At 44.4% G+C, this 25,461-nt stretch overlaps 2 protein-coding genes across 3 annotated transcripts in view; both read right to left on the bottom strand.

Moving 5' to 3' along the window:
* Positions 1 to 14,558, bottom strand: part of LOC138663030 (oocyte zinc finger protein XlCOF22-like) — a 60,351-nt gene extending 45,793 nt beyond the window's left edge. For both annotated transcript variants that reach the window (XM_069749086.1, XM_069749087.1), the window contains exons 1-3: positions 14,441 to 14,558; positions 14,260 to 14,357; positions 13,971 to 14,061 (exon numbers count right to left, since the gene is read on the bottom strand). In XM_069749086.1, the coding sequence (XP_069605187.1) occupies positions 13,971 to 14,061; positions 14,260 to 14,357; positions 14,441 to 14,525 (274 nt within the window). In that variant the 5' untranslated portion in view covers positions 14,526 to 14,558. The remainder of the gene's footprint in view (positions 1 to 13,970; positions 14,062 to 14,259; positions 14,358 to 14,440) is intronic.
* LOC138663028 (zinc finger protein 773-like) overlaps positions 1 to 24,642 on the bottom strand; it is a 226,464-nt gene extending 201,822 nt beyond the window's left edge. Inside the window, exon 1 of the mRNA XM_069749083.1 lies at positions 24,600 to 24,642. Coding sequence (XP_069605184.1) covers positions 24,600 to 24,626 — 27 coding nt within the window. The 5' untranslated portion in view covers positions 24,627 to 24,642. The remainder of the gene's footprint in view (positions 1 to 24,599) is intronic.
* Positions 24,643 to 25,461: the final 819 nt, after the last annotated feature.

Below are 25,461 nucleotides of genomic sequence, written 5' to 3'. Positions count from 1 at the left end.
TTTGGGGTTAGCTGGACCGCAGAGTGAAGGCAAAAGGGCCAACAAGTGCTGAACATCTCTGGGAACTCCTTCAAGATTATTGGAAGGCCATTCCCGGTGACGATCTCTTGAAGCTCATCAAGAGAATGCCCAAAGTGTGCAAAGCAGTCATCAAAGCAAGAGGTGGATACTTTGAAGAACCTAGAATATAAGACATATTTTCAGTTGTTTCACACTTTTTTTTGTTAAGTATATAATTCCACATGTGTTAATTCATAGCTTTGATGCCTTCAGTGTGATTGTACAATTTTCATAGTCATGAAAATACAGAAAAATCTTTAAATGAGAAGGTGTGTCCAAACTTTTGGTCTGTACTGTATAATGGCTCCAAGCTGCGCTGTTAAAAAATAAACAAACCCAGTTATTCAACTCTCTCCGGTGTCCAGCGCTGTCTCCGGCAGTGCAGGGAATTCCGAAATCCCAACGCTATGCATTCTGGGTTGTGCATCAGCACCTCTGCACATGTGCCGGGCTGTTCTGTGACGTGATGTGGTGCTTTCCCAGGACCGTCTAGTGAGCGGTCCTGGGATCACTCTCCATTGTAGTTATAGTACGGCAGGCACAGAGGCGGCGATGCGCCGCCCGGATTTCGGGATTCCCTGCACTGCTGGGCTAGGAGCCGGAGCCAGTACTGGACACTGGAGAAAGAGGTGAGTAACTGGGTTTGTTTATTTTTTAACAGCGCAGCCTGGTGCCAATTACTAAAGCTAAATATGTACACATGCTGTACGCCCGTACAGTGTGTGCGTATATATATATATATATATATATATATATATATATATACGCACACTGTTCGGGCATGTATGCCCGGACAGTGTTTTCAGATTACGGAGGATTCCGATTTCTAATTCTGATCATCATCATGATCTGGCTACAAATCGGATCGTAATTTAAAATAACGATCAGCCTGAAAATTGTAATAAATTACGATCTTCAGTGATCGGATCGGCCAGCACTAATTCCAAATATGCAGCATTGTACTGGCCATACCTGTCCTGGATGCTGCCCCGGAGTTCAGCCTCGCCTGTCTGGGGCATGCACGGGCTGAACTGCCATAGCCGGCTGATTCCTCGGCTCTCGTAGTTCAGTCCTGCAGATCCGTGGACAGGTCGGGCTGAACTCCGGAGCTCAGGTGAGAGATACGCCATGATTTGCAGAGGCATTTTGCCTGCTGCTTGCAAGCACTTTTTAAGCGCTTTGGCAAAACGCTTCTGCAAATAGGGGACGTGGCCAAGCTCTGCTATGGGCGTGGCCATGCCTTGTTATTGCCTAAACCGAGCGTTTTTCTAGTGGTTTGCAGGCATTTTTCAGGAGGTTTCCCTCTTGCCCATTCCCTTGAATGGGCAAGTTAAGCACGGGATCCGCCGGAAAATAGCTTTAAAGCTATTTTCCGGTGGGGCGTTTTCTGGCCCCAGCCGGAATCTGCCCGTAACCCGCACCATAGACATGAAAGGGCGGGTTTCATTCAGGAAACACAGCACGGAATACGCCTGTAAATCCAGCTTGTCTGGATAAAGCCTGAGGCCTCGTGCCCACTGATGGAAGGGGATTGCGGAGCGGCATCTCCGCAGCGGATGTAATTGCGGTAGCAACTGCAGATCCCACAGGAATCTATTTGTGCCTGCAATTGTGGCCACTATTGTGGTACCCTAATTCTGTATCAAAATCTTCACTTAACTCTATGGATTTAGGTGCAGGTTTTAGTGCAGGATTTCAGCCTCTTATCTAAATGGCTGGAATTTTCTTTGTAATAATGGCAGCATACATTGACATGCTGCACTGCATGTTTTTTTTTGTAAACAAAGTTTTTTCATCAGCATGTGGATGGGATTTACACATTAACCCCTTTCTGCCATTGGACGTAATATTCCGTCCATGTGGGGTGGGCCTTAATTCCCAAGGACGGAATATTACGTCCAGCGCGATCGGCCGCGCTCACGGGGGGAGCGCGGCCGATCGCGGCCGGGTGTCAGCTGCTTATCGCAGCTGACATCCGGCACTATGTGCCAGGAGCGGTCACGGACCGCCCCCGGCACATTAACCCCCGGCACACCGCGATCAAAGATGATCGCGATGTGCCGGCGGTGCAGGGAAGCATCGCGCAGGGAGGGGGCTCCCTGCGGGCTTCCCTGAGACCCCCGCAGCAACGCGATGTGATCGCGTTGCTCCGGGGGTCTCCTACCTCCCTCCCTGCAGTAAGTCCCGGATCCAAAATGGCCGCGGATCCGGGTCCTGCAGGGAGGGAGGTGGCTTACCAAGTGCCTGCTCAGAGCAGGCACTTGGTAACGCTGCACTGCTCTCAGACAGATCGGTGATCTGTCAGAGTGCTGTGCAAACTGGCAGATCACCGATCTGTATTGTCATCCCCTGGGGCAAAGTAAAAAAGTAAAAAAAAAAATTTCCAAGTGTGTAAAAAAAAAAAAAAAAAAAAATCCTAAATAATGAAAAAAATATATATATATTATTCCCATAAATACATTTCTTTATCTAAATAAAAAAAACAAAACAATAAAAGTACACATATTTAGTATCTCCGCGTCCGTAACGACCCGACCTATAAAACTGGCCCACTAGTTAACCCCTTCAGTAAACACCGTAAGAAAAAAAAAAAAAAAACGAGGCAAAGAACAACGCTTTATTATCATACCGCCAAACATAAAGTGGAATAACACGCGATCAAAAAGACGGATATAAATAACCATGGTACCGCTGAAAGCGTCATCTTGTCCCGCAAAAAACGAGCCACCATACAGCGACAACAGCAAAAAAATAAAAAAGTTATAGTCCTCAGAATAAAGCGATGCAAAAATAATTATTTTTTTCTATAAAATAGTTTTTATCGTATAAAAGCGCCAAACCATAAAAAAATGATATAAATGAGGTATCGCTGTAATCGTACTGACCCGAAGAATAAAACTGCTTTATCAATTTTACCAAACGCGGAACGGTATAAACGCCTCCCCCAAAAGAAATTCATGAATAGCTGGTTTTTGGTCATTCAGCCTCACAAAAATCGGAATAAAAAGCGATCAAAAAATGTCACGTGCCCGAAAATGTTACCAATAAAAACGTCAACTCGTCCCGTAAAAAACAAGACCTCACATGACTCTGTGGACTCAAATATGGAAAAATTATAGCTCTCAAAATGTGGTAACGCAAAAAATATTTTTTGCAATAAAAAGCGTCTTTCAGTGTGTGACGGCTGCCAATCATAAAAATCCGCTAAAAACCCGCTATAAAAGTAAATGAAAAAAATGTATTTATTTCCATTTTCCCATTAGGGTTAGGGCTAGGGTTAGGGTTAGGGCTAGGGCTAGGGTTAGGGTTAGGGCTAGGGCTAGGGTTAGGGCTAGGGTTAGGGCTAGGGTTAGGGCTAGGGTTAGGGTTAGGGCTAGGGCTAGGGCTAGGGTTAGGGCTAGGGTTAGGGCTAGGATTAGGGCTAGGGTTAGGGCTAGGGCTAGGGCTAGGGTTAGGGCTAGGGTTAGGGCTAGGGTTAGGGCTAGGGTTAGGGTTGGGATTAGGGTTAGGGTTAGGGCTAGGGCTAGGGTTAGGGTTAGGGTTGGGGCTAGGGTTAGGGCTAGGGTAAGGGCTAGGGTTAGGGTTAAGGCTACAGTTAGGGTTGGGGCTAAAGTTAGGGTTAGGGTTTGGATTACATTTGCGATTGGGATTAGGATTAGGGGTGTGTCTGGGTTAGAGGTGTGGTTAGGGTTACCGTTGGGATTAGGGTTAGGGGTGTGTTTGGATTAGGGTTTCAGTTATAATTGGGGGGTTTCCACTATTTAGGCACATCAGGGGGATCTCCAAACGCGACATGGCGACCGATCTCAATTCCATCCAATTCTGCATTGAAAAAGTAAAACAGTGCTCCTTCCCTTCCGAGCTCTCCCGTGTGCCCAAACAGGAGTTTACCCCAACATATGGGGTATCAGCGTACTCAGGACAAATTGGACAACAACTTTTGGGGTCCAATTTCTCCTGTTACCCTTGGGAAAATACAAAACTGGGGGCTAAAAAATAATTTTTGTGGGAAAAAAAGAGATTTTTTATTTTCACGGCTCTGCGTTATAAACTGTAGTGAAACACTTGGGGGCTCAAAGTTCTCACAACACATCTAGATAAGTTCGTGGGGGGGTCTAGTTTCCAACATGGGGTCACTTGTGGGGGTTTCTACTGTTTAGGTATATTAGGGGCTCTGCAAACGCAATGTGACGCCTGCAGACCATTCCATTTAAGTCTGCATTCCAAATGGCGCTCCTTCCCTTCCGAGCCCTCCCATGCGCCCAAACGCTGGTTCACCCCACATATGGGGTATCAACGCACTCAGGACAAATTGGACAACAACTTTTGGGGTCCAATTTCTCCTTTTACCCTCGAGAAAATACAAAACTGGGGGCTAAAAAATAATTTTGAGGGGAAATTTTTTATTTTATTTTCACGGCTCTGCGTTATAAACTGTAGTGAAATACTTGGGGACTCAAAGTTCTCACAACACATCTAAATAAGTTCCTTGGGGGGTCTAGTTTCCAATATGGGGTCACTTGTGGGGGGTTTCTACTGTTTAGGTACATTAGGGGCTCTGCAAACACAATGTGACGCCTGCAGACCATTCCATCTAAGTCTGTATTCCAAATGGCTCTCCTTCCCTTCCGAGCCCTCCCATGCGCCCAAATGCTGGTTCTCCCCCACATATAGGGTATCAGCGCACTCAGGACAAATTGCACAACAACTTTTGGGGTCCAATTTCTCCTGTTACCCTCAGGAAAATACAAAACTGGGGGCTAAAAAATTATTTTTGTGGGAAAAAAATTTTGTTTTATTTTTACGGCTCTGCATTATAAACTTCTGTGAAGCTCTTATTGGGTCAAAGTGCTCACCACACATCTAGATAAGTTCCTTAGGGGGTCTACTTTTCAAAATGGTGTCACTTGTGGGGGGTTTCAATGTTTAGGTACATCAGTGGCTCTCCAAACGCAACATGGCGTCCAATCTCAATTCCTGTCAATTTTGCATTGAAAGGTCAAACGGCGCTCCTTCCCTTCCGAGCTCTCCCATGCGCCCAAACAATGGTTTACCCCCACATATGGGGTATCAGAGTACTCAGGACAAATTGTGCCACAACTTTTGTGGTCCAATTTCTTCTCTTACCATTGGGAAAATAAAAAATTGGGGGCGAAAAGATAATTTTTGTGAAAAAAAAATGATTTTTTATTTTTACGGTTCTGCATTATAAACTTCTGTGAAGCACTTGGTGGGTCAAAGTGCTCACCACACCTCTAGATAAGTTCCTTAGGGGGTCTACTTTCCAAAATGGTGTCACTTGTGGGGGGTTTCAATGTTTAGGCACATCAGTGGCTCTCCAAACGCAACATGGCGTCTCATCTCAATTCCTGTCAATTTTGCATTGAAAGGTCAAACGGCGCTCCTTCCCTTCCGAGCTCTCCCATGCGCCCAAACAATGGTTTACCCCCACATATGGGGTATCAGAGTACTCAGGACAAATTGTGCCACAACTTTTGTGGTCCAATTTCTTCTCTTACCATTGGGAAAATAAAAAATTTGGGGCGAAAAGATAATGTTTGTGAAAAAAAATGATTTTTTATTTTTACGGTTCTGCATTATTAACTTCTGTGAAGCACTTGGTGGGTCAAAGTGCTCACCACACCTCTAGATAAGTTCCTTAGGGGGTCTACTTTCCAAAATGGTGTCACTTGTGGGGGGTTTCAATGTTTAGGCACATCAGTGGCTCTCCAAACGCAACATGGCGTCCCATCTCAATTCCAGTCAACTTTGCATTGAAAAGTCAAATGGCGCTCCTTCCCTTCCGAGCTCTGCCATGCGCACAAACTGTGGTTAACCCCCACATATGGGGTATCAGCGTACTCAGGACAAATTGTACAACAACTTTTGGGGTCCATTTTCTCCTGTTACCCTTGGCAAAATAAAACAAATTGGAGCTGAAGTAAATTTTTTGTGAAAAAAAGTTAAATGTTAATTTTTATTTAAACATTCCAAAAATTCCTGTGAAGCACCTGAAGGGTTAATAAACTTCTTGAATGTGGTTTTGAGAACCTTGAGGGGTGCAGTTTTTAGAATGGTGTCACACTTGGGTATTTTCTATCATATAGACCCCTCAAAATGACTTCAAATGAGATGTGGTCCCTAAAATAAAATGGTGTTGTAAAAATGAGAAATTGCTGGTCAACTTTTAACCCTTATAACTCCCTAACAAAAAAAAATTTTTGGTTCCAAAATTGTGCTGATGTAAAGTAGACATGTGGGAAATGTTACTTATTAAGTATTTTGTGTGACATATCTCTGTGATTTAATTGCATAAAAATTCAAAGTTGGAAAATTGCGAAATTTTCAAAATTTTCGCCAAATTTCCGTTTTTTTCACAAATAAACGCAGGTAATATCAAAGAAATTTTACCACTATCATGAAGTACAATATGTCACGAGAAAACAATGTCAGAATCACCGGGATCCGTTGAAGCGTTCCAGAGTTATAACCTCATAAAGGGACAGTGGTCAGAATTGTAAAAATTGACCCGGTCCATAACGTGCAAACCACCCTTGGGGGTAAAGGGGTTAATGCTGCATATGACCCCAGCCTAATGGACCATTCAGTTATGCCTTAGGCCAAAAGCACACTGGTGATTTTACTGGCGTTTTTTGCATCCTGCACAATCCTCTCAATGAGACAGCATAGTCACGAACGTTCGCCCTGCCCACCCGACGACTAGCGCGCCCATCCGCTTGAATGGAACACCTCATTCAGGCGGGCGGCCCTCCCAGTCGTTCATTCAGACGTCTAGCCGCACGCCACGTCTGGATGCGGCTGTCAACTAGACAGCTGTTCAGCATGGCGGCGATCGGCCGTGCTGAACGGCCGTCTAGTTGAAGGGTCTAAAGGTACCCTAAAAATGTGACCTATTTCAAGTTTGGAAGTAATTTTAATTTTAAACAAAAATATATCATTTTCCACTGGGACAATATATGTTGTAAAAAACTATTGGTTGGCCCCTTCACACTAGATTTTGCTTCAGTTTTTTTATTATGAAATCCGAAAATCTGGAGCAAAATGTGAGTTTTTAATGTGAGATATGAACAGAGGCTTCTGATTAGGATATTTTTTTTTGTGAATTTATCCCAAAATTCTCTGCTTGTTACACTTTTTCTGTTATTTCCTCTACTAATACTTTCATTTTAAATTAGGAAATGGACACAGCCGTATGTTGATATTTGGAACAAGAGACAATCTCCATCTACTGGCACAAAGTAAAGAGTGGTTTGCTGATGGCATGTTTTTCACTACACCAGCCTTGTTTAACCCCTTTACCCCCAAGGGTGGTTTGCACGTTAATGACCAGGCCAATTTTTACAATTCTGACCACTGTCCCTTTATGAGGTTATAACTCCGAAACGCTTCAACGGATCCTGGTGATTCTGACATTGTTTTCTCGTGACATATTGTACTTCATGATAGTGGTAAAATTTCTTTGATAGTACCTGCGTTTATTTGTGAAAAAAACGGAAATTTGGCGAAAATTTTGAAAATTTCGCAATTTTCAAACTTTGAATTTTTATGCAATTAAATCACAGAGATATGTCACACAAAATACTTAATAAGTAACATTTCCCACATGTCTCCTTTACATCAGCATAATTTTGGAACCAATTTTTTTTTTTGTTAGGGAGTTATAAGGGTTAAAAGTTGACCAGCAATTTCTCATTTTTACAACACCATTTTTTTTTAGGGACCACGTCTCATTTGAAGTCATTTTGAGGGGTCTATATGATAGAAAATGCCCAAGTGTGACACCATTCTAAAAACTGCACCCCTCAAGGTGCTCAAAACCACATTCAAGAAGTTTATTAACCCTTCAGGTGTTTAATAGGAATTTTTGGAATGTTTAAATAAAAATGAACATTTAACTTTTTTACACAAAAAATTTACTTCAGCTCCAATTTGTTTTATTTTACCAAGTGTAACAGGAGAAATTGGACCCAAAAAGTTGTTGTCCAATTTGTCCTGAGTACGCTGATACCCCATATGTGGCAGTAAACCACTGTTTGGGCGCATGGGAGAGCTCGGAAGGGAAGGAGCGCTATTTGACTTTTCAATGCAAAATTGACAGGAATTGAGATGGGACGCCATGTTGCGTTTGGAGAGCCACTGATGTGCCTAAACATTGAAACCCCCCACAAGTGACACCATTTTGGAAAGTAGACCCCCTAAGGAACTTATCTGGATGTGTGGTGAGCACTTTGACCCACCAAGTGCTTCACAGAAGTTTATAATGCAGAACCGTAAAAATAAAAAATCATATTTTTTCACAAAAATTATATTTTTGCCCCCAATTTTTTATTTTTCCAAGGGTAAGAGAAGAAATTGGACCTCAAAAGTTGTTGTCCAATTTGTCCCGAGTACGCTGATACCCCATATGTGGCAGTAAACCACTGTTTGGGCGCATGGGAGAGCTCGGAAGGGAAGGAGCGCCGTTTGACTTTTCAATGGAAAATTGACAGGAATTGAGATGGGACGCCATGTTGCGTTTGGAGAGCCACTGATGTGCCTAAACATTGAAACCCCCCACAAGTGACACCATTTTGGAAAGTAGACCCCCTAAGGAACTTATCTGGATGTGTGGTGAGCACTTTGACCCACCAAGGGCTTCACAGAAGTTTATAGTGCAGAGCCATAAAAATAAAACCAAATTTTTTTCCCACAAAAATTATTTTTTAGCCCCCAGTTTTGTATTTTCCCTAGGGTAACAGGAGAAATTGGACCCCAAAAGTTGTTGTCCAATTTGTCCTGAGTACGCTGATACCCCATATGTGGGGGGGAACCACCGTTTGGGCGCATGGGAGGGTTCGGAAGGGAAGGAGCGCCATTTGGAATGCAGACTTAGATGGAATGGTCTGCAGGCGTCACATTGCGTTTGCAGAGCCCCTAATGTACCTAAACAGTAGAAACCCCCCACAAGTGACACCATTTTGGAAAGTAGACCCCCTAAGGAACTCATCTTGATGTGTTGTGAGAGCTTTGAACCCCCAAGTATTTCACTACAGTTTATAACGCAGAGCCATGCAAATAAAAAATATTTTTATTTCCACAAAAATTATATTTTAGCCCCCAGTTTTGTATTTTTCCAAGGTTAGCAGGAGAAATTGGACCCTAAATGTTGTTGTCCAATTTGTCCTGAGTACGCTGATACCCGATATGTGGGGGGGAAGCACCGTTTGGGCGCATGGGAGGGCTCGGAAGGGAAGGAGCATCATTTGGAATGCAGACTTAGATGGATTGGTCTGCAGGCGTCACATTGCGTTTGCAGAGCCCCTAATGTACCTAAACAGTAGAAACCCCCCACAAGTGACCCCATATTGGAAACTAGACCCCTCAATGAACTTATCTAGATGTGTTGTGAGAACTTTGAACCCCCAAGTGTTTCACTACAGTTTATAACGCAGAGCCGTGAAAATAAAAAATCTTTTTGTTTTCCCACAAAAATTATTTTTTAGCCCCCAGTTTTGTATTTTCCCAAGGGTAACAGGAGAAATTGGTCCACAAAAGTTGTTGTCCAATTTGTCCTGAGTACGCTGATACCCCATATGTTGGGGTAAACCCCTGTTTGGGCACACAGGAGAGCTCGGAAGGGAAGGAGCACTGTTTTACTTTTTCAACGCAGAATTGGCTGGAATTGAGATCGGACGCCATGTCGTGTTTGGAGAGCCCCTGATGTGCCGAAACAGTGGAAACCCCCCAATTATAACTGAAACCCTAATCTAAACACACCCCTAACCCTAATTCCAACGGTAACCCTAACCACACCTCTAACCCTGACACACCCCTAACCCTAATCCCAACCCTATTCCCAACTGTAAATGTAATCTAAACCCTAACCCTAACTTTAGCCCCAACCCTAACTGTAGCCCCAACCCTAACCCTAACCCTAGCCCTAACCCTAGCCCTATCCCTAGCCCTAACCCTAACCCTAGCCCTAACCCTAGCCCTAACCCTAACCCTAACCCTAGCCCTAACCCTAGCCCTAACCCTAGCCCTAACCCTAACCCTAGCCCTAACCCTAGCCCTAACCCTAGCCCTAACCCTAGCCCTAATGGGAAAATGGAAATAAATACATTTTTTTTATTTTTCCCTAACTAAGGGGGTGATGAAGGGGGGTTTGATTTACTTTTATAGCGAGTTTTTTAGCGGATTTTTATGATTGGCAGCCGTCACACACTGAAAGACCCTTTTTATTGCAAAAAATATTTTTTGCAATACCACATTTTGAGAGCTATAATTTTTCCATATTTTGGTCCACAGAGTCATGTGAGGTCTTGTTTTTTGCGGGACGAGTTGACGTTTTTATTGAAAACATTTTTGGGCACGTGACATTTTTTTATCGCTTTTTATTCCGATTTTTGTGAGGAAGAATGACCAAAAGCCAGCTATTCATGAATTTCTATTGGGGGAGGCGTTTATACCGTTCCGCGTTTGGTAAAATTGATAAATCAGTTTTATTCTTCGGGTCAGTACGATTACAGCGATACCTCATTTATATCATTTTTTTATGGTTTGGTGCTTTTATACGATAAAAACTATTTTACAGAAAAAATAATTATTTTTGCATCGCTTTATTCTCAGGACTATAACTTTTTTATTTTTTTGCTGATGATGCTGTATGGTGGCTCTTTTTTTGCGGGACAATATGACGCTTTCAGCGGTACCATGGTTATTTATATCTGTCCTTTTGATCGCGTGTTATTCCACTTTTTGTTCTGCGGTATGATAATAAAGCGTTGTTTTTTGCCTCGTTTTTTTTTTTTTTTTTCTTACGGTGTTTACTGAAGGGGTTAACTAGTGGGACAGTTTTATAGGTCGGGTCGTTACGGACGCGGCGATACTAAATATGTGTACTTTTATTGTTTTTGTTTTTTTATTTAGATGAAGAAATGTATTTATGGGAATAATATTTTTTTTTTTTTTTCATTATTTTGGAATATTTTTTTTTATTTCTTTTACACATTTGGAAAATTTTTTTTTTACTTTTTTACTTTGTCCCAGGGGGGGACATCACAGATCAGTGATCTGACAGTTTGCACAGCACTCTGTCAGATCACTGATCTGACATGCAGCGCTGCAGCCTTCACAGTGCCTGCTCTGAGCAGGCTCTGTGAAGCCACCTCCCTCCCTGCAGGACCCGGATCCGCGGCCATCTTGGATCCGGGGCTCGAGCAGGGAGGGAGGTGAGGAGACCCTCGCAGCAACGCGATCACATCGCGTTGCTGCGGGGGGCTCAGGGAAGCCCGCAGGGAGCCCCCTCCCTGCGCGGTGCTTCCCTGCACCGCCGGCACATCGCGATCATCTTTGATCGCGGTGTGCCAGGGGTTAATGTGCCGGGGGCGGTCCGTGACCGCTCCTGGCACATAGTGCCGGATGTCAGCTGCGATAAGCAGCTGACACCCGGCCGCGATCGGCTGCGCTCCCCCCGCGAGCGCGGCCGATCGGCTATGACGTACTATCCCGTCCAGGGTCAGATAAGCCCAGGGCACCTCGACGGGATAGTACGTCTAAGGTCACAGAGGGGTTAAGCAACTTTACACAATCCATGTAGTCCACAGCGGCCTTGTTGTTCCGCTAGTGTACACCTTGCTGACAGACAAGAGCCGTTCTACATACCAGAGGTTGCTGCAAGAGCTGAAGAACTTGCAGCCTGGACTGCAGCCAGACAACCTGATGTTGGATTTTGAACTAGCTGCAATACAGGCATTTGAAAGTGAGTTCCCCAACCTTGTGAAGACTGGTTGCTTTTTCCACTTATCACAGTCGGTTTGGCGTAAAGTTCAAAATGAAGGACTCAAGATGCAATACCAAGGTGACCATGAATTTGCCTGTTGGATACGCATGATACCTGCCCTGGCCTTTCTACCACCACAGAATGTTGTGCAATCATTTGAAGAGTTGGTGGAAGATCCTGACTTTCCACAAGAAGCAATACCTATTGCTAACTATTTTGAAGACAGCTATATCGGTCGAATGAATCGCAGAGGACGTCAAGCACCTTTGTTTCCAATTCAATTCTGGAATGTGTATGAGAGAACATTGAATGATCAACAGCGAACAAATAATGATGTCGAAGGATGGCACCGTAGCTTTCGAGAAACATGTGGTACTCTTTTCCAAAATATATACCGGTTCATTAACTGTCTGAAACATCAGCAAGAGCTCCATAGTTTTGAAATTATTCAGATAATAGCAGGAAATCCCATTGCTGCAAGAAACAAAAAGTATGCTGCAATTTCAGCAAGGGTTAAACGTATCGTGCAAGATTTCAATAATAGAAACTTGATGGATTATCTGAGAGGCATTGCCTACAGCTTTGAATTTTAGTTCATGGTCACATATTGTATGTTTTGAGAGCAGTGTTCTTAGCTGTAAAATAATTCAAGCATTATAACCTGTAATTTGTATTTTCTCTTTTTCTCTAATCCTTCCCCTCTATACCTTTTTATGCTTCTTGTTTAAACAGTTTTGATACATACAGTTAAAGCATAACTCTACAATAAATATGTTATGTTATAGTACCTGTGCCCATGATATTCATTTCCAAAGGAGACCTTCCAGCAGCTTCACTTCTGTGTGAAAAGTCTCATCCAAGTTAAAGCTCCATGTGCTGCAGGATTTCAGTGGTTGCTAAGGAGGTTGTTTCTCCTTAGTAGCAGTACTTGTGGATGGATTCTAGAGGGTGTGGCTGCACAGGAGCATGCAACTAACAATATATTCCCTATGATGTATAAAGGGCTGCTGGTTTACAGCCCTCTGCAAAGCCCCCCTATGTGTTCCATCCTGTAATGGCTTTACACAGGCAGGGGGAGCCCTCCTCTTGTCGAGGAAAGAGCACATGAGCGGAGGGTGAAAGGGAGCTTTGCATAGGGCTGTGAACATGCAGCCCTGAATGTATCATAGGGAGCCAGGATCCGTTCTGCTACCAAGGGGGCACGACCTCCTTAGTAACCAATGAAATCCTACTATTTTCCTGTCTATTTGTAAAATGACTCATCTAGAAAACAAAGTTTTAAAATAAAAAAACTAATTTGATCAGAATTAGATATCTTAGACTCATATGGTGTATTATTAGTGATAAGCAAACCTGCCAATGTTCAGTTCAGGCAGGTCTTTCCCGGATGCGAAAGATCCAGGAGCAAATTGCTAGAGGCAAAACATCCAGGGATGAACTGCTGGGGGCAAAACATCTGGGGGTGAAACATCCGTGGGCGAACTGCTGGGAGCGAAACATCTGGGGGCGAACTGCTGGAGGCAAAATATCCGGGGGGCGAACTGCTGGGGGGAAACATCTGGGGGCGAACTGCTTGGGGACGAAGCATCTGGAGTTGAAACATCCAGGGGCGAACTACTGGGGGAGAAACATCCAGGGGCGAACTGCTGGGTGCGAAATATCCGGGGGCGAAACATCCGGGGGCGAACTGCTGGGGGCGAAATGTGCGGGGGCGAACTGCTGGGGCGAAACAGTCAGGGGGCGAAACATCCGGGGGCGAACTGCTAGAGGCGAAATGTGCGGGGGCGAAATGTGCGGGGGCGAAACATCCTGGGGGTGAAATGCTGGGGGCGAAATGTTCGGGGGCGAAGTGTACCTGGGGGCGAACTGCTGGGGGCGAACTGCTGGGGGCGAACTGCTGGGGGCGAAACTTCCAACTCCCGGTGGATCTACCAGGTTATAAGTTCTATAGAAAAGGGCTTTGAATGACCAAAGTCATTTGAACAGTTTTGGGTGGAGGAGAATGTTGTGGTCTAGAGGCAAAATGGTGATCATGTTAATACGGCCGGACGACACCACCGATAAAGCAGCCACAGCCGGTGACTGAGAAGAATCTGTGACTTCTCTGCATTTAGTGGTTAGTACTCACCTGGGTAGTCATATGTAGGAATCTCCTCTTTACATCGCTCATCACCCCTCATATATGTCTCTGTAGTATTAATATGGGTCAGATCTTCACCCTGAAAAAAATATTGTAAAAGTCACCGACAGATGGAGAAGTCACATTTATGATCAGCTCTAATCCTGCCATCTCCCCCGTTCTCATTACACAAGTATAAAACATATAATACTGGTGGATAAAACAAGACTGAGCACAAGACCTTCACCGGCGTCTACACATCATAGGGGAGATCTCCTGACACCTTCTCTCCATCTACCTGATGATCCTGAGGAACATTGGGATCTTCTTGGTTACAGTCCTGTGGAAGAAGAGGACGGGGACATCTCTCTGGTGTTGTCCTCTTACTGGGTAGATCTGGAGGAAACACATACAGGGCGTGAATTCATTCTTTACATACAGATAATTATAGGCCGTGTGTATTTAGTCCTGTCTATTACCTGGAGATGTGAGGGGCTGGGGAACCTCCATTATGGCGTTCTTGTACAGATCTCTGTGTCCTTCTAAATATTCCCACTCCTCCATGGAGAAATAGACAGCGACATCCTGACACCTTATAGGAACCTGACACATGCAATGATACCGTCATCCCCCGATCCCTTCATAGTGTTACTGTATAATGTCCCAGCATTCCCAGCAGTGTCACCTCTCCAGTCAGCAGCTCAATCATCTTGTAGATGAGTTCTAGGATCTTCTGGTCATTGATGTCCTCATGGATCAGGGGGTGAGGTGGAGGCCCCGTGATTGGGCTCAGGGGTCTTCCCCATCCCTCAGACACAGGGTCCTGACAGCGATCACTAGAGGTCTTCTTCACCACTGTGTAATCCTGGTAATGGAGAGACATTAATAAATCTCACTACAGACATTTCCAGAGTCCTCACCTCTCCAGTTCTGACCATCTGTTATTCCCATAGATAAGAATGATGTAATGTGACGTCATCAGAATCTCTCACCTCTCCAGTAAGCCGGAAGAGGATCTCTAGGGTGAGGTGTAATATCCTCTCCGCCATCTTGTCTCTGTCCATATCCATCTATGATGGGTAAATCAGGAAAATTTTCTTTTGTAGATCTTCACTGAGAGGATTCGATATTGTAGAGACCTGAATGAGAAGATGAGCCGATGTAACATCATAAGAATCCTGTGTAATAATACAATTACTGGAGATAATAAGGGAAACATATGAGGAGATTTATTATTTTACAGTATTTAGTTTCCTTCTTTACATCTACTAATAAAACCTATATTTTTAGGCCACAGACAACAAGCAGTTTCTTCCTCAGAGTCGGCAGCTGAATACATTTCTCATAGACTCATCTTCCATAACGCTAATTCTCGTCTCATTTACCGACCCTGGAATCGGCATTAGCAATACTGCAGGAGACATTCATTACACGCGACATGAGAAATAACTACTTCATGATGAGGACGACATCTTCATCTTCTACTACGGCTCTAGAGACAGATTTGGCCAGAGTCGGTCACTGACTCCATCACCACCGGCCTCTATATGAAGGTTTCCCGTCTTCCCCGCACTCTAATCTTCTATCACGTTAGATCTCAGCTCTGATTCACACACAGAAGTTTGAGGCTTTTAGAAAAGATTTTTTTTTTCCACAATCAACGCGGACAGAAATGATCTGATCCCAAAGTCTCCATGTAGAGTGATTTATGGGGTTTATTTCTGGCCTTAGGCTTTCCTATATTACAGGAAAAACACCAGAATAAAAAACAGATACTGAAATGTTTCTAAAGAAAATTGGCTCGAACAATTCTTGTAAAATGAAAAAAACATGGAAAAAGCAGAAGACACATTTTATAATTTTTAACATGTTAAACATTTATTAAAAAGAAATTAATCTTTTTGTGCACAGAACATAGATGTACACCGCAGGGACGGCACAGATGAGGCTTCAACAAAAACCCTGGCAGTTTATCCACTTACTGCTGTGAAAAGCAAACATGGCATCTAAGAAGGTGACAGAGTTTGGCTGAATGCCCCCCGCCCCCAAGTACTGGATAGTATGGGGCGGCCCAGTTATTACAGTACTTACATGCCTAATAATGGTGTCTGGGCTGCAATGTATGAAGGTCCATTAGGCCAGAGGCGGCGTCCAATAAGTTACCTTTTCCCGCCCCCATACACATTAGACTAAAGTTCCATGAAATCACTGATTTCGGGGGTTTGGGCGACTATATAATGTATTTGGGGGCCTCCCGACAGATGATGTCAGGGCAGATAAGGACCTGGCATCATGAATTTCAGAGGATAATCCGTTTGTTCTTCCTGTAGATAATCCTCCGCTAGAGGAGTCTGGAGGCGACTCTCTCATACAGACCCCAGGAAAGCTGGAATATTTGTGTGTATGGGGGAGTCGGGAGAGATGGCCGTCTGCCAAATGACCGTCCAGCCAACTCTTATCTCATGTGTATGGGGCCGTTAGTATTACACTGACAGCAGTGATGATACACGGCACTACAGTAGTACAGGGCATCACCAGAGCCATCAGAGGCTTGTATGGTGTATGATCGCACTGATCAGAGGGGTTTAACAAAGGGTTAACGTGAAAAACATCATAGATTCACCAACAAGAAATATCCATCACTATATGGAAAGCAGAGTCACTGCACAATGTTAGTTAAGTCTCGTTAACTACTTAAGTTAACTACTTTATTATCCTCTATTATCCTGTACACAGTGGAGGAGATAGAAATCACAGGTCCGACAGCAACAGCTGGAATTGGGCCCTCCAACGTAAAGAAAAAAAATCTATCTATCTATATATATATATATATATAAAGCTGAGTGTGTGTGTGTGTGTGTGTGTGTGTATATATATGTGTGTGTGTGTATATATGTGTGTGTGTGTATGTATGTTTGTGTGTGTCTGTATGTGTCAATCCACACCCATTCCACATAGCAACCAATCACTAAGCATCTTTCATTTCACCGGAGCTGTTTAAAAGAAGCTGAGCTGTGATTGGTTGCTATGAGCAACAGTTTTCCCACTCCATAATACCTCAGCAGACACTACAAATAGAGAACAAGACCAGCACATCCAAGCTAGTGTGAACAGGCGCCAACCAAAAAAACATAGAAGTTAAAAAACGATAAAGGTTGCACCATCGTTTACCAAGAATGATTACTCGAGAACATTGAAAATGCATTACTGCCACAGAAAATAGGAAAAAAGTGCTATATAATGTACACATGAAATATTTATCTGTAAAATAAATATTCCTTTTTTCATAGCAATTTTTGCAGATAAATATTTCATGAGTACATTATATAGCGCTTTTTTCCTATTTTCTATGGCAGTAATGCATTTTCAATGTTCTAGAGTAATCATTCTTGGTAATTTATGGTGCAACCTTTATCGTTTTTCAACTTCTATGTTTTTTTGGTTGCCACCTGTTCACACTAGCCTGGATGTGCTGGTCTTGTTCTCTATTCGTATTAAGCCTTTTTGGACATGTGCACTCCCATTCCCAATGGCCACAGGTGATTTTAAGTAGTTAGCTGGTCCACTCCTGACCCATAAATTGTAGACATTTTTGCACAAGAGAGGTGACAAAACAGGACAGGGACCCAGTTATGAAGGACGTCTTGACGTGGCAATTGGGCTCACATACATTGGCCAATATATGCGCAAAGTACCTTCCTTTTTTCATAGCAATTTTTGCAGATAAATTTTTCATGTGTACATTATATAGCGCTTTTCTCCTATTTTCTATGGCAGTAATGCATTTTCAATGTTCTAGAGTAATCATTCTTGGCAAATAATGGTGCAACCTTTATCGTTTTTCAACCTCAGCAGACACTGACCAGGTGGGAGAAATCTAGCATCCCTGGGAACATAAGCTCCCAGCCATTGTCTGCCCCCTCAGGAAGTTGTATAGCCACACATTTCCATGATTGCTGAGGCAGTAGCATAGATCAGAATATTATTTTGAGTTATGGTGGTGGTAGGTATTGATGCAAGAGCTGCTCTATTGGCATTCTCTAGCACTCTATACACCCACACATTCTCTGATTCTATCCTACCACTGGCATCCATATCCTCACTCCACGACACAGACAGTTCCACTGCTTTCTACAATGCCACTCTTGCATCAGCTATTGACACGGTTGCCCCTCTCGTTCATGGCAGAGTGCAACGTATCAATAGACAACCCTGGCACAATAACACCACTAAAAAGCTCCGGCAAGTGTCCAGGGTTTAAGAGCAGCATTGGAAGAAAACACATTCGCAAGACGACTTCACTGCATTCAAACAGACAACACTCGCTTTCAAATCTGCTCTCACCTCTGCTAAACAGGTCTACTTCACAACCCTCCTATCTTCCCTATCCTACAACCCCAAACAGTTATTCAAAACCTTTAACTCCCTCCTCTGCCCCCCACTGCCCCCTCCAATCTCCCTCATCTCTGCTGAGGACTTTGCCCCACACTTTAAAAATAAGATCGACCAAACAAGACAAGTCTTCATTGTTCAACCACCACAACCCCTTTGTATACCAGACCAATGCCCAAACCCCATAACCTCCCTACCCAACATCACTGAAGGGGAGCTTAATTGTCTCCCCTCCAAATCGCACCTGTGCGCCCGACCCCATACCATCCCATCTCCTCCTCAACCTCACCGCCAATCTTATGCCATCCCTAACCCACCTCTTCAACCTATCACTCTAACTTCTGGCACCTTCCCTTCTGCTTTCAAACATGCCACATTCACGCCTATCTTTAAAAAGCCAACCCTCGATCCATCTGCTATGTCCAGCTATTGCCCAATATCGCTGCTCCCATTTGCTTCCAAACTCCTGGAGCAGCACGTCGACGGTGAACTTTCCTCTCACCTCTCATCTAACTTGCTCTTTGACAATCTACAATCTGGTTTCTGCCCCATCACTCAACTGAGACAGCCCTGACCAAAATTACTAACGACCTACTTACAGCCAAAGCTAACGGACAATACTCTATACTCCTCCTAGATCTGTCCTCTGCTTTTGACACAGTTGACCACTGCCTGATACTGCAGATCCTCTCCTCCTTTGGCATAAAAAAGACCTTGCCCTATCCTAGATCCCCTCATACCTTTCCAACCGCACATTCAGAGTCTTCAACGCCCACACTACCTCCTCATCCCACCCTCTCTCTGTTGTAGTCTCCCAAGGCTCTGTTCTAGAACTGCTACTCTTCTCAATCTATACACTTGGCCTGGGACAACTCATAAAATCCCATGGATTCCAGTACCACCTATATGCTGATGACACTCAGATCTACCTCTCTGGCCCGGACGTCACCCCTCTGCAGTCCACACGGAGTGTCTATCAGTGATATCCTCCTTATTCTCCTCTCGCTTCTTCAAACTCAGTGTGGACAAATCTGAACTCATCATCTTTCCTCCATCTCATAAACCTTCCTTACCTGACATATCTATTGCAATTAACGACATCACGCTTTCCCCCGTACAAGAAGTCCACTGCCTCGGAGTAACCCTTGCCTCTGCCCAGTCCTTCAAACCGCACATCCAAGCTCTTTCCACCTCCTGTCACCTCCAGCTCAAAAATATCTCCAGAATCCGTCCTTTCCTCAACCGTCAATCTACTAATATGCTTGTGCATGCCCTCATCATCTCCCGCCTCGACTACTGCAACATCCTTTTCTGTGACCTCCCTGCTAAAACCCTTGCACCTCTCCAGTCCATCCTTAACTCTGCTGCCCGACTAATTCATCTCTCTCCTTGCTACTCCTCCGCTTCCCCCCCTCTGCAAATCTCTTCACTGGCTCCCATTTCCTCAGCATATCCAGTTCAAATTACCAATACTGACCTACAAAGCCATCCATAACCTGTCTCCTGCATATATCTCTGAACTAGTCTCCCGACATCTTCACTTACGTAATCTCCGGTCCTCAAAAGTCCTCCTTCTCTCCTCCACACTTATTCGCTCCTCACCCACCCGCCTCCAAGACTTCTCCCTAATATCCCCCATCCTCTGGAATTATTTGCCCCAACACATTCGATTATAAAGCACACTCGGATCCTTCAGACGGAATCTGAAAACCCACCTCTTCAGGAAAGCATACAGCCTGCACTGACCCTGCTGCCTCCTTATCACCACCGGAGCTACCGCCTCACCAACACCGGAGCTCCTGCAACCCTCAACCTATTGTCTCCTTCCCCACCATCCTTTAGAATGTAAACTCGCAAGGGCAGGGCCCTCTCCCCTCTTTATCAGTCTGTATTTGTTAGTTTGTTACTGTGATAACTGCAATTTGCATGTAACCCCTTCTCATGTACAGCACCATGGAATCAATGGTGCTATATAAATAAATAATAATAATAATAATACTGTCTGGTAGTGTTTCTTTGCTGAGCTTTGGCAGTCGATCTTTGGTATTGATGGTATTTAGTTTATCTAAGATCTTCTGTTTCAGACAAGTTGCAGTGCACTCTAGTTGCAGGGTTGGATCAGGATCTCCAGGGGGTTGCACATGTTGTTCTTCCAGGTGTTCATGTGGGGTGGATCTGCAGTGCAGTTGATCCATCTCAAGTTGTGACAATAGCTTTCTCTTTATGATATTGAAATGTTGGGTGATTAGTTGTTTCTCAGTTAGTGGACATGCAGGTCTTGTATCCATCCACAGTTTCCTCATACGCTTCATATATTCTCTCTCATTTGTTCTCCTGTTATAATAGCATTCCATCAGATCCAGGCTCTCTTGCCTTGTCCATGTATGGTTTGGTCCAGTAGCCGATTTATCATCAGATTGTCCTGGTTCCTCGCCATCCCATTCGGACCTTGTTAATCCAGGTGACGTCCGAGGCGGCATGACTCTCTTTGCTTGTGACACTCTCATGTTTATTGAGGTAGACACCATAGTGTTATGGACCATTACTGGTATATTATGTAGAACAGGGCAGATCCAGGACTTGAACCCCAGTCTCCCACATTGGTGGCTGTGATTTTACTAAACGCAGCACAAGTATTGCCGGCTTCTGCTATATCTTTTACCGAATGTTACCGACTTTTTCTGATCTTAAGAAAAATGCTCGTGCTACTGATCATGAATCTGAATGTACCATATTCGTGTCGAATTTATGTTTGGCAATCGTTTTCCAAACATATTCACTCATCTCTAATAATAGCCACCACAACCTGCTACACAAAATAAAAAACCCCACTCAGTATGGAGGCATGTACAGTCCACCACAACCCCAGTATAATGGCCCCTACCAGCCTCACATTCAGTATGAGAGTCCCAACAGCTCTTCTCTTAATATGATGCCCCCACAATTCCTAATATTGAAAGAAAACACACACACACACACACACACACACACACACACACACACACACACTACTCACTCAACTCGGTTCCTGAGGTGCGCTGCTCTGGTCTGTGCGGTGTGAGTACTGAGGCTCCGTACTACAGGTGTGATGTAGTGACGTCATTGTGCCTGCAGTGCACGGAGTCTCAGACTCAGAAGTGAAGGCTGAATGGTGGATCAGGAGCTTTCGACTCCCTGATTCAATAATCTATTCAGCGGTATCACCGTCATGGGAATATGGATATCGCTGAAATTGTGATGATGGGAAGGAGAGGGTCACCAATACCACACCCCACCGAGCCCTGTCAATTCATAGGCATCATAGCAACCGAGTGGGCTACCTTTATGGATGATACATTCCTGCCTATCCAACTATCTTGTGGGAAATATCTCATAGATCCTGGGTTAATTAGTATTTGCACCAAGAATGAGGCTAAGTGACTATTTTATTATTTGTCGGTGGTTGGAGGTAGTCAGTGAGGTGGATGTTACCATATTGTGCATGTAGGGGGCAGTACAGTCATGGACAAAAATTTTGAGAATGAGACAAATATTAATTTTTCCAAAGTCTACTGCTTCATTTTTTCTAATGCCAATATGCATATACTCCTGAATGTCAGAGTGATCAGATTAACAGCAATTACTGACTGCAAAGTCAATATTTGCCCAGAAAATGAACTTTAACCCCCAAAACACATTTCAACATCATTGCAGTCCTGCCTTAAAAGGAGCAGCTAACATCGTTTTAGTGATTGATCCATTAACACAGGTGTGGGTGTTGATGAGGACAGGGCTGGCGATCAATCAGTCATGATTAAGTAAGAATGACATCACTGGACACTTTAAAAGGAGGCTGGTGCTTTGTATTATTGTTTCTCTTCAGTTAACCATGGTTATCTCTAAAGAAACACGTGCAGCCATCATTGCACTGCACAAAAATGGCCTAACGGAAGAGTATCGCAGCTACAAAGATTGCACCTCAGTCAACAATCTATCGCATCATCAAGAACTTCAAGGAGAGAGCTTCCATTGTTGTCAAAAAGGCTCCAGGGCGCCCAAGAAAGACCAGCAAGCGCCAGGACAGTATCTTAAAACTGTTTCAGCTGCGGGATCGGACTACCAGCAGTGCCGAGCTTGCTCAGGAATGGCAGCAGGCTGATGTGAGTGCTTCTGTACGCACTGTGAGGCGGAGACTCTTTGAGCAAGGCCTGGTTTCAAGGAGGGCAGCAAAGAAGCCACTTCTCTCCAGAAAAAACATCAGGGACCGACTGATATTCTGAAAAAGGTACAGGGAGTGGACTGCTGAGGACTGGGGCAAAGTCATTTTCTCTGATAAATCCCCTTTTCGATTTTTTGGGACATCTGGAAAACAGCTTATTCGGAGAAGAAGAGGTGAGCGCTGCCACCAGTCTTGTCTCATGTCAACTGTAAAGCATCCTGAAACCATTCATGTGTGGGGTTGCTTCTGACCAAGGGAATCGGCTCACTCACAGTCTTGCCTAAAAACACAACCATGAATAAAGAATGGTACCAGAATGTCCTCCAAGAGCAACTTCTCCCAACCGTCCAAGAGCAGTTTGGCGCCCAACAATGCCTTTTCCAGCATGATGGAGCACCTTGCCATAAAGCAAAGGTGATAACTAAATGGCTCATGGAACAAAACATAGAGATTTTGGGTCCATGGCCTGGAAACTCCCCAGATCTTAATCCCATTGAGAACTTGTGGTCAGTGATCAAGAGACGGGTGGACAAACAAAAACCAACAAATTCTGGCAAAATGCAAGCATTGATTATGCAAGAATGGACTGCTATCAGTCAGGATTTGGTCCAGAAGTTGATTGAGAGCATGCCAGGGAGACTTGCAGAGGTCTTGAAGAAGAAGGGTCAACACTGCAAATATTGACTTGCTGCATTAACTCATTCTAACTGTCAATATAACCTATTGGTACTCATAATATGATTGCAATTATATTTCTGTATGTGATATAAACATCAGACAAACACTAATAAAAAACCAGAGGGCAGCAGATCATGTGAAAATAGAATTTTGGTGTCATTCTCAAAAATTTTGGCCATGACTGTACTATGAGAGCATTAGAAAGTGGGGGGATGGCAGTACTGTAGGGACATTATACTGTCTGTGAGGGGGATGCCAGTCCTGTGGAAACATTATCCTGTGTCTGTGGGAAGCCACTATTGTGGGAACAAAATACTGTGTGTGGTGGGATGATGGTACTGGGGGAACTTTATACTGTGTGGGGGTATAGCGGTACTGTGAGAACATTATATTGTGTGTGGGGGTATGGTGGTACTGTGAGAACATTATATTGTGTGTGCGGGTATGGCGGTACTGTGAGAACATTATACTGTGTGTGGGGGTATAAAAGTGCTGTGAGAACATTATACGGTGTGTGGTGGGATGGCAGTACTATGAGAACATTATACTGTGTGTGGGGGTATGGCGGTACTATGAGAACAGTATACTGTGTGTGGGGGTATGGCGGTACTATGAGAACATTATACTGTGTGTGGGGGTATGGCGGTACTGTAGGCACATTATACTCTGTGTGGTGGTATGGAGGTACTGTAGGAACATTATAATGTGTGTGGTGGGTATGGCAATACTGTAAGAATATTATACTGTGTGGGGGTATGGCGATACTTTGAAAATACCTTTTTTTACGAGAGATGCCAGTACTGAGGAAAAATTATACTGTGTGGGCGGCATCATATATATTGCATAAGGGGTGTAAAAAGGAGAGTCATAAAAGACTCCTCAGGGCTGTGCTGCATTTGTACAAAAAGACTGCTATCTGCCGCCCAAACGAGACCATGTGACACCAATGGGAAGAGGGAGGGTTTCCGGAGGGAAGAGTCTAGATGGTGCACCTGGTCAGGTGACCTTGATGACGCAGTTACTGATATTATAAAGGCTGGAGCCCCAAAGGCAGAACAGATTTGGCGCCAAGCAAAGGAAAGGGGTGCGGGGAAGAATCTGAGGTACCAGCTCATGGTAAAGTGCCCGAGGCAGCTGGGTGTGGGGCAGAACCCTGCTTACAGGGCATAATGGGGGCATTACACTGTGTGGGGCCAAGAAAGGGGCCCTGTACTAGGAGAACAATCCGCTCCCTCACTTCCTGTCCTCCATAGTTGGCTCGTATGTATCTATTACAGGAAACAGAACAACAACGTTATGATTCTTATAAAGAGTCTTAGTGCAGAAGGGGTTAATGTCCCCGCGCTCAGTAATGGGGAATCTCCACATACCTCCACCTGCAGAGCCGCACTCCACATATATGGCTGCTCTGTGCGCACAGGACCTGTGATGAGGTCACAGGGGGAGGAGTCAGGGGTCACGTGATCCGCAGTGAAGAAGCTACATGGAGACTTCTCCTCAGTCAGTGACATTTCCGCCATTATTCGCCCTCACTACTGGCACAATCACCTCGCGCCGCCTTTTCTACACAATGTTCTGTGTGGAATGTAACGTGTGATTTCTCTGGAGACAAATAGACCCCACACATGAGGGAATTATTACCGGTTACCAGACGTCTAGTATATGGCGGCATATGATTGTGCTATCGCCTCCACACCAGGAGCTAAAATGCCGAAATCTCGCTTATTTACCCCCTTCCAGTGTCCGGCTAAGGCCGGGATCACACATGCGAGAAACACGTCTGTGTCTCGCATGTGAAATCCAAGCTCTGATGCCGGCACTTCGGAGCGGAGCGTGCGGCCGCATAGCAACACATGGAGCCGCACGCTCTGCTCTGGAGTACCGGCGCCAGAGCTTGGATTTCACATGCGAGACACGGACGTGTTTCTCGCATGTGTGATCCCGGCCTAAGGGTCATATACGGCCATGTACCTCTCCAGTTGCTGTGGGGGTTTTGTTAATAGGATGGAGGGCGGCGTCCATGCTTGGACTTCAGAGAGATTAATAAAATCACAGCTCACCTTCCCTATCCTTTACCCCTTATACCTGACCTGTTTAGCCAATTACCTGGAGATGAATAGTTTTACAGACTTAACGTGAGAGGGGCATATAACCTTATACGTATCGCCATGGTGATGGATGGAAGATCGCACACAATACACCTGAGGGGCAGATTGAACATTTGATGCTGCC

This window comes from Ranitomeya imitator, chromosome 2, assembly GCF_032444005.1.
Source record: "Ranitomeya imitator isolate aRanImi1 chromosome 2, aRanImi1.pri, whole genome shotgun sequence".
NCBI classification, from domain to species: Eukaryota; Metazoa; Chordata; class Amphibia; order Anura; family Dendrobatidae; genus Ranitomeya; species Ranitomeya imitator.
Note: the sequence above shows the minus strand (reverse complement) of the source record. Positions and strands in the feature narration are given on the sequence as shown.